We start from the raw sequence: 10,001 nt of genomic DNA on the forward strand, positions 1-10,001 counted from the left end.
GTTTCATAAATCAAGCTGTCTGGCTTTGCACCCTCACTTTTTATGGCCTGCTGCTGACCTCAGTTTGAGACCATTTCCAGAACCCTGAACACAAATCTCTGCGTAAGGTACCTGCCACCTATTCAACTTTCCCATTCAGATGAGCTGTCAGAGATTTCCCAGACTCACTCGTATGTTTAATTCTTTCAAAAAGTTGTTAATATTAGGGATGAATTTAACACTGACACAAGGAGACAGCTCTGACACCCTCTCTTCATCCATAGCGTAGGTCCAGCACAACAAACTTCCCCACCAACCCTAATCCAGGTGGGCTACCTCTCAAGGTGAAAAAGGGGTAATTAACTCTCAATGCCTATTCAATCCTTGGCTGCTTTGCAGAGTGCCAAAGGCACCAATTAGTGCCACTTATGGTGGTGATTTTTATGATGGCGACACTGGGTCTGAGGAACTCAAATAGTCAGTCATTGTATATGCTTTACCAAAACCTCCATCACCTAGAATTTACAACCTTACATTAAATAAAAAAAATCCACTGACCAAATGACACCCATCCGTTAGCCTAATATATGTATGTTTGTATGCAGTGTACATACAAGAATGCTCAAGCTGTCTCTATATAATTTAAATGGTAAGCTTGCTGGGGCAAAGGCTGCATCCTGCTCCTGTTTTCTAGCACACTCAACATAATGTCAGCACTCAAATAATATTCAGGATCACTAAACATGTCACACAAGTGGCCCTATCAAACTGATTCGTTAGTGGCTTTTAGTTCTATCTTTCTGCAAAAGTACAGAGGCATAGATAACATAAATGTGAGTACATCTGTATTCTAACGCTGAGAATTTGAAGCTCTTGATATTACTTTTCTTAAAGCATTGGGATTAGGAGTGAGTGTGTGCACGTGTGAGAGAGGGGAAAGGGGGCTCATTTGTATAAATCCTTTTTTCACAGGATACAATTAGCATATGGAACTCACTGCCCCAAGACAGAGGCAAACAATTTAGCAGGATTCAACAGAAGGATTGAATATCTAGGTGATAAATAAGAATATCCTCAACAATGACACTGGCTGAAGTATATGTGGATGTCCACTCTGATGCTTCTGGGCAAGCAGACAGATCACTAAATGTTTGAGGTTAGGAAGATACTTCCATGATAGTCATATTATCACACAAATTGACAACTATGGTTATTTTACACCTTCCTCTGAAGCATCCAAAATGAGCAACTGCTAGAGATAAGATACCATATTAGATCAGCCATTTTTGCCACTGGGCTAATGCAGTAGAGCAGTTCCTGTATTAAGGTGCACTGTTCTCAGATTTGTTGTCACCACCACCACCCCTTACTACAGAGATGTTCTTGTGGACTGCCCACCAGAGGCATTTGACAGAGCAAATGCAAAAGCATACTAACTCGGTCAACGGACCAAAGTACACTCAGTGACTTGTGAAAAGGGAAATAAGAAGGAACTGGCCAACTTTTTTCTTTTCCAATTTATCCTTTATCATTATATTAGGCATTTGTGAGAACTAGCTTTTTAATAGGTTAGCTGTTGGTAACAGACAGCTAGGGAGAGATTTCACTGAGATACTGAGCATACATACAATTTTTAAAAATGAATGAAATGTTGTGAAGTGATGCTTGAGTCACTTGTACTTCTTTGGTTGAGTTAGTACATTGTCAGGCAAAATGTGCGTCTAATGCACATGGGCAGCGACTTAGATTGCAAACTCTTCAGGACACAAACCATTTCTGTTTTATGAATGTACAGTGCCTAGCACACCAGGGCTGCAGCCTCTCGGTGCTACCACAATACAAATAAACAACAGTTCAGATAGTGCTAAAATGCTACATAAAACACAGGAACATAACTTTGTGAAACCAATAAGAGACTCATCCAGAAAGACCAAATCCATCCAATATCCATATTCTCCAAAGCAATCCTCAAGAAGCCACTCGCTGAAGTCTTTGCAGATTATTTTTGCACACAGATTTAAATCTGCGGAGTCTGAAATAGCCATTGAAAAAGTCCTCAAGATAGTAAATACCTTCAGAAAGATTTAGCATTATAAAATGTTTAGGAACTATTTATTTTTGTTTATTTTCCATCTACCACCACAGACGATGTCATTTGCAGAAAATAAAAACAGTGATAGAAGTGTAAGACAGTCAAAGGATGTGATAGGAAGTCACTTCTAAAGGCAGAAAGTGTCCTCTATATAATTCTTTCAGGGCCAGTTTGAACATGTAGTTTGCCCTACTTCAGGGGTTCTCAAACTTCATTGCTCCATGACCTCCTTCTGATAACAAAACTTACTACACGACCCCAGGAGGGGGAACCGAAGCCTGAGCCCACCCAAGTCCAGTCGCCCCAGGCGGGGGGCCTGTGACCTGAGCCCTGACACCCAGGGCTGAAGCCCTTGGCCTTCAGCCCTCGGTGGTGGGGCTCGGGATTCAGTTTTGGCCCTTGGCAGTGGGGCTTAGGCTTTGGCTTCAGCCCTGGGCCCCAGCAAGTGTAATTCCAGCCCTGGCAACCCCATTAAAACAGGGTCACGCGTGACCCACTTTGGGGTTCTGACCCATAGTCTGAGAACCACTCTACTTGAACCATATTTGACAAAGCAGGTGGTGCACTAGTAAAATAGCCTTCTAGTTTCCATGCCGTCAAACCCCTTAATACATTAGTAACAACTTCACTATAATGCTATCCAGAGCTCAGTTCCCAAGGAGCTTAAGTTGTTCACTTCCCATTACATCCACCACACTTCAGCATAGAAGCATCACCTCTGCAACTCTTCCAGTCACAATTTACTCAAGACACAAGAGATTGGAGGAGGCATTCACACTTCAGTCTCAATTGACAGCCCATTCTGGAACCATTTCCTCACAGATATGGAAAACGTTGCAGTTTTGCCAAGGCTCCTGTTAAAAGAATGTCTGACAAGAAATTCTACATTTGAATGAAAAGAGGAAGGTCTTTCACATTTGTGTAACTAGCAGCTGGTGCTCTTCACAGTTGTCTGCCTCTCTCCCACACACCCCTGCTTTTTTGTCAGAAAGTAATTTATCGTAAAAGATAGAGAATCTAATTCTTCAGAGACTTCAGCCATCTGTTATTTATGAAACATAAAATTGGTGTAAAGCAATGACATTATTCCAAGAAAAAAATGTCTCTGGAGTATTAAAGGCTTTTGTTTGGTAGCAATCAGGGCTGACTGGGGGGGGGGGGGGGAAAGCCGGTACAAATTACTGGGGCCCGGTGGTCCGGAAGGGGGCCCGGGGCCCGGCTTCCCCCCCCCCCCCCCATCAGCCCTGTTTAGCCGGTCCGCCCTTGCTGGGGGGCCCGAAAAAAAATTTTCACCAGGGCCCGAACCCACTCTCGGCTGCCTTGGTAGCAATTGCCGTTCTTGATTTTTTTTAATCTACTCACTACTTTACTTCTGCAAAACAGAATCTGTGGATCCCACTCCTTCAGTCAGCAGTTTTCTTGCCCTCAGTATGTGTGTAGTTCTTGTCTCTCTTGATTCTTCTTATGATAATAATCTCAAATCTTCTTCAGATTTACAGAATATTCAATCTGCTTGTTCAAGTTTAAGGACTGTTTTCTACTGAGGAGGCTTAGAGTAAAAATTTCACAAGTCCCATTTACTTTCTATGATCTGCAAGGCACCGAGCAGAGCTCTGGGCACAGTGGGATGAATAATAGCGTGTTATTCATTTGAGAGGAGGGAGATACCTTAAAACTCACATAAAAGCACAGCTAGTGGATGCCGAAGTCTGCCTTGGTGGAGGTTGGGAATTGTAGTCAAATTCCACTAAGCCAGCCCAAATCAATCAAAACAGTATTCCCAGCTGACTAAAAGCTATATGCGCCTTGTCCAGCAGGCTTTACAGGTCTGAGGAAAGAAAAATTCCATGAAGGATGCTGAGCTCCCCTACAAAGGGTTATAAACATTTGGCAGTTTCACTCAAGCTATCAAAGTTTCCCAATAGACTAGGGAGTCTAATGGAAAGGTGATGACCAGTTTTTCTCTAGCAAAAGGGACCAACTTTCAATTTTGTATCTTCCTGTGGCACTAATCCACCATTTTTAATCCAACACATGCAAATCTAGGATATAGCAAATTCATAACACAGCCTTTTAAAATAAAACAGATATTATAGCAGCCTACTACTCTTAGAAAGAGGCTCATGAATAGGGTTACCATATTTTAATTTAAAAAAAGGAGGACACTCCACGGGGCCCCGGCCCCGCCCCAACTCCGCCCCTTCCCCAAAGTCCCTGCCCCAACTCTGCCCCCTCCCCTGAATGCTCCGCCCTCCTGCTCCTCCCCCTCCCCTGCTTTCCGCGAATCAAATGTTCACGGGAAGCCTGAAACAGGGAGGCAGCAGGTGGGCTGGGGCTGGGGCGGGGCGGGGCCCAGTCCGGCCCCCCAACCCGAGCGGCTCCCTTTGGTGGCCGGCCGGCCCAGGCCAAGAGGCTCTGGCCCCGGCATCTCCCGCCCGGCTCGGCTCGGGCCCTGGGGCGCTGGCCCTGGTTCCGGCCGAGCGGCTCCGGCCCGCCCTGGCCCCGGCAGCCCCAGCGGCCCCGGCCGAGCACCGCCGCCCCCAGTGGCTCCGGCACCTGGCTGAGCACCGCCGGCCCCAGCGGCTCCGGCCCAGACCCAAACCCCACGACCCCTCCCTCCCTATTTTCCCGGACATGTCTGGCTTTTTGGGATTTCCTCCCGGACGGGGATTTGGGGCCCAAAAAGCCGGACATGTCCGGGAAAATCCGGACGTTTGGAACCCTACTCATGAAAGCACCGGGCTCAAGAGATACTTTTAAAGCATATGTGGAGTAGCTTTTATTTTGTGTGAATCATTTTCAGAGAGTTTTTTGTTTGTTATTTTAAATACAAACTCTGAGTCAGGTTAACAGAAAAGATAGTAAGTACATCAGAAAGAGGGACTCAGCATGGATATGTGATAACGCTGGAAGAAAACATACAAAAAATAAATAATATGGTAGTTGGGCCAGCTAAATTTTCTGCCAATTTCTTATAGTTTATTTGTATTGGTATTTACATTGCTAATTTTGCCCTCTATTCAAACCTCACCTTGTTCCTTGTACCAAATGGCTGAGGGAAAGGCTCTCCAAATTATTATTAAATTGCTTTAGTTTTAAAGTTAAGTGTATTTTAACTGTAATTACAAGCTTTTTTTTCCTATTTAGTTTCCTGTACTTGAGTTATTTCTGGTTATCCGTAAAATGAAGCTGTACTTTACTTACTTGAGTATCCTCTGAAAAGAGGCAGTTAAAAAAATAAATGTCTATTTAAAATGTATTCATGTTAGTTAATTTTTCCAACCGGAGCTGAAGTGTAAGTAGATAAAAAGAGCCCTAAGCTTCCTTGACCTCAGAGTTCTTGTCCTTGATACAACAGCGCTGAAGAAAGACTGAATAGCTTTACTTTAACCATTACCCTCTGCTTCCTTTAAAATGTGCAACAGTTGAGGTCAGTGATAAAACACAGCAAGCTGTTTTCCATTCATGCAATTTTTCTCACGCCAGGCTGGCTAGACACAGTGCACCCAAAACAGATTTAACATGCCTCTTCCATAATCTGTGAAACATGGAACATAGGGAGCCTTGTATTTGTAGAATACAGAGCAGATATCCCCTTCCGCCCCAGGTTACTGACAGCCAAGATTACCACGGCAGAAAATTTATCAGAGAAGAATGCAACTAGTAATTCAGACAGCTATGAAATGTGCCACCCACAGATGTCATTCAAACTACACAGAAAAGATGGTGGGTACACAAAAGAGGCGGTGTCTCCTGGGGATAAGAACAAGCCAGCGCAATGAGGCCAAGCGCACAGTGACTGGCACACCAACTTGAGGCGTCACCCATTCCGTATCAAAAACAAAATCAGAGACTGAAACAAGATCCAGGCTCCAACAAAATGGACAATTTCCAAGTATTTGAAAAGCTTCAAACAGCTGTGGCGAGGAAGAAAAGTTTCACAGTCCAGGGTGAGGCAAATGCATGAAAACAAGCTCTTCTATAACAAAACGGAACGGATACTTTTGCAAAGCCAGCAGGGAACGAGCAATACTGGTCAGGGATCCAGGACCGGCTCCCTATGTGAAATTATGTTTGAAGAAAACCCGACTTCAAGATATTTAACCAGGTCTACCTGCCCAGAAGAGTCCCAAGAAACTAACACAGTCACTTCCAATGTTTTGGGGCTACAGGAAAACTTGGGACGTGGCCCAGGAGACAATAGCAGTGAAGCATCTCCTACTGCCAATGACTTCTCAGCAAATTCAACTTCAGTGCAACACCATCTTGTCAGCCTAAAGAAGCAGACGTCCAGGCAGAAGGCAGAGTATGAAGCTAAAATTACAAGGTAAGGAATCTTAGACTATGAGCTTTCTGGGGCAGGGACTTTGTGATGTTTGTGTGTACTGTGCCTACTGCCAAGAGGCAGAGATCCCCAACTGGGGTCCTTGCACACTATTGCAATAATGTTTTTTCACATTTCAAAGTGAATGTTTCTCACTGTCCAGTATTTACAAGAGACCAGTTTTGACTCATGATACAGGGTTTAGGCTAATGTCATTTATTTAAAATTAACAGAAGCCAGTATCATTTGAGCTGGCTGGAAAATGTCAAAGCATTTAAAATTTCTTGGGAGAACGAAGATTTAAAAAATAAATAAATAAAAATCTGTAGTCTACTGTGGAATTTCCTCCCCCCCTGCCCCCCCCACACACTTTCAGTCAGCATGAAGAGCAGTACTTTGGGGGGTCGGTTTGGGGTTGGGGGGAAATAAACCAGAATATGAACAATCATAATACTAAGCACTGACACAGCGGTTTACAAAGTTTAAAGGAAAATTCTTTGCAACAGCTCAGTGGGGAGGTTGGCAAGTACGATCCTCATTTTTTGTATCAGGAAATTGAATAGGGAAAGTAACCTACCGTAGGCAGCTTAGTGAGTCAAAGGTAGACCTAGAACAAGAATGCAGCAGCTCCTAAGTCTGTGCTCAGTCAGCTGAACAAAGCCACCTGTTTATTATACAAAAAATACCCAGATCTTCTAAACAGATGCAATCACTAATTAGTTAGCTATAAAATTTCAGATAAATTATCCAAATGGAATATTTAGTTAAACGATGATATACCTTGAAATAATTATTTTAGTGACTTTTAAATGGGGATATTTAAATTTGCCCTCAAAATAAAGGAGAGGAAGTGCAACCTGCCTGATATTGAAGATTTGTTGGAAGTTTCTGAGTTTCATAGGATAGTCCCACTTTCAAAGGGGTTAATGATTTTGATAGCTGTTAATTTTTTCAGCATTAGATACAGAGGGCGTGCAAGGATCCTGAACACTTGTGAGATTCCACTGAAATCTGATGTAAAATCCAACTGTTTGTTTGTGGGAGTGGGTCCGCATATAGGTTCTAAGAGAAGACTATACACTGACTTATAGCCCCCCTCTTCCATAACTCTTAATATTAGAGGAATTGCACACAACCTAAGTCAAAGCATCTGGGTATTTGTGCAGGAAATGTACAAAATTGCTTTTTACACTGCAATACAAGGTATACCAGCATGAGTATAAAATGGAGAATTGCCTTTACCTTTGAAAACGAAAGACAATTTTGTAAGCAGGTTTGGTACATTAACTCACTGAGCTGCAGAAACTGGACAAATCATGAAGATGATGGGAGAGAAATGCATCAGCAACATGTTGAAGGGGGACCTAGCAGTTTGCTTTGGGGATAACAAGTGCCTCTCTACACACTTCTATTTATAGTATCACATGCTTAAAACCAAATGGTTTTTAAAAATTTAGGTTTCTCATGAAACAGAGACAGGAAAAAGAGCCCTATAAATTGTAATGTCTATCTTTCAAACAGCCTGGAGCAGCGGAACAAAGAGCTGCAATCGGAGATTAAGGGTCTGCATTCAAAACTGGGTCAGCAACGGAAGTGGTATAGTCTGGTGGAGATTAAAATGCGAAATGCAGAGAGGGCACGGGAAGATGCAGAAAGAAGAAATGAAATGCTCCAGAGGGAAATGGAAGAGTTTTTTGATACCTTTGGGGAATTAACAAATGATGTGAAGAAGACAGAGCGAAAACTGTTCAAAGTTTTTAAATCAATTAACTAGACCAGTTTGCAAAAAAGAGTTGATATTTGATTAAATGGTTACTGTCATTTCAATGCAGAAATTAGATTCCTAACCGCAAAATAAGCTTAATAGTACAAACTAATCTTCGTTAAACTTTTAATACAAATAGGGAATAAAATTGCAGTATTTAATAAACCAAGTTAGCAATGCCTACTATTCATTTTCAACAATGTAAATCACATTTTGAAAGTTATATGTTAAACAATATCATTTTTTTGCCCGCTCACATAAAAATCTTGTATTTGTTCAAGACAATCCAAAAACTGCAATGAGAACAGTACACTAATAAAAGTCACCTCAGCACTCAGTGGAAGAAAAAAATCTTTATTTGAACCTGTGCGAAGCAGAAATGATTATATTTCAGTCTGTCCATTTCCCCATCCACAAAGTAACTAACCAAATAGCCTTATTACAGTTGTACTTCTAAATTACCAATATAGTTTCTCCAGTCACTAGAATCAACACCAATTAATGAGCAACCAAGGTCAATTCAAATGCATGTCACAGGAGAGTTTAAAAACTTGCATTTTCCTGAAGCAAAACCAGAACAATAAACAACATAATTTATATGCTGAACACTGGGATAACTGATGGCCTGTGTTATGATTGGATACAATCAGTAAATTATGTAATTATGGTCACTGTTTGCCAGTTCATACTAAAAGGCATGAAGAATACAAAATTGAGTGACATTTTTTTATAAAAACCGGGGGACATATTTCCAAGTCACATTTCAGTGCCTACGGCTAGTTGCATTTTTCCTCCTCCTCCTCAGTACCAGTATGACAATTGTTTTTCTCTGTTCAGAATGAAAGAAAGTAAAATTCCAGCTGGTTTTTGCCAAAAAAAATAAGGAGTATACAGAAAGAAAATCCCCCTTTTTGAACATCACTTACCACTGACAATATTTTTAAAGGAAACTTACCCATATGAATTATGTAAAATAAACCTCCCTGATTTAAAAAAAAAAAAATCTATTTGGCCCCCAGCTACCCTATTTGGAAAGAAACTAAGGCTACTTTGATATTTTTCAGATAATGAGTTCTCAAGTGATATATGCCCTGTTCAGATCAAATCAATGGGAAAAAGATTTGTGATGGACAAATAAGTATTTTAAGACGACCAAATCCCCAATTGCTCATTATGGTCTGTATTCAACAAAGCACTTAATTTTAAATCACACTTCAGTGTTTTGCTGAATAGAATTGGGATTATTCATGTGCTAAATTTACAGCATGTACCTACCTGCTTTGCTGAATTGGTACCTACATTCCCAGTTACATGCCCAGTGTATGGTGATGTCTGTAGTTAAAGGCCACAAGAATTTCCATTATATAGTGTCTTAGTTTCTAACTTTCTCAAAAACTTACTTCTCAAGGTGAAATTTTCTGTGTTCAGTCCAACGGCACGTATTTCTGAAAGCCTGAGCATATACAGTGCATCAGTTTGGGAGTGAAAAGGTACTCTTCTCCCATGGGAAGAGGAAGAAAAACAGAAGTGTGACTTAGGGGTATATCTCTACACTTACTGGGGATCGATGCTGCAGTGATTGATCCACTGGGGGTTGATTTAGTGTGTCTAGTGAAGACCCGCTAAATCGACCGCAGATCATTCTCCCGTCAACTCTGGTATTCCACCGGAAAGAGAAGCGTAAGGTAAGTCAATGGGAGAGTTTCTCCCGTCGACCCAGCATGGTGTAGACATCGCAATAAGTCGACCTAAGCTAGTGACGTAGCTGGAATTGCGTAACTTAGAGCAACTTAGCCCCAAAGTGTAGACCAGGCCTTAGTTAAAAGCTTCTCTTGTACTTC

At 41.8% G+C, this 10,001-nt stretch overlaps 1 protein-coding gene across 1 annotated transcript; it reads left to right on the top strand.

The window, feature by feature from the left end:
* The first annotated feature begins 5,861 nt into the window (after positions 1–5,861).
* LOC135883019 (rho GTPase-activating protein 24-like) lies at positions 5,862–8,477 on the top strand. Its single transcript, XM_065410053.1, has 2 exons — positions 5,862–6,398; positions 7,917–8,477. Exons 1-2 carry the CDS (start codon positions 6,031–6,033, stop codon positions 8,167–8,169), a joined length of 621 nt encoding a protein of 206 aa, XP_065266125.1. The 5' UTR covers positions 5,862–6,030; the 3' UTR covers positions 8,170–8,477.
* The last annotated feature ends 1,524 nt before the right edge of the window (positions 8,478–10,001 follow it).

The sequence above is a fragment of the Emys orbicularis genome, chromosome 8 (assembly GCF_028017835.1).
Source record: "Emys orbicularis isolate rEmyOrb1 chromosome 8, rEmyOrb1.hap1, whole genome shotgun sequence".
NCBI lineage: Eukaryota > Metazoa > Chordata > Testudines > Emydidae > Emys > Emys orbicularis.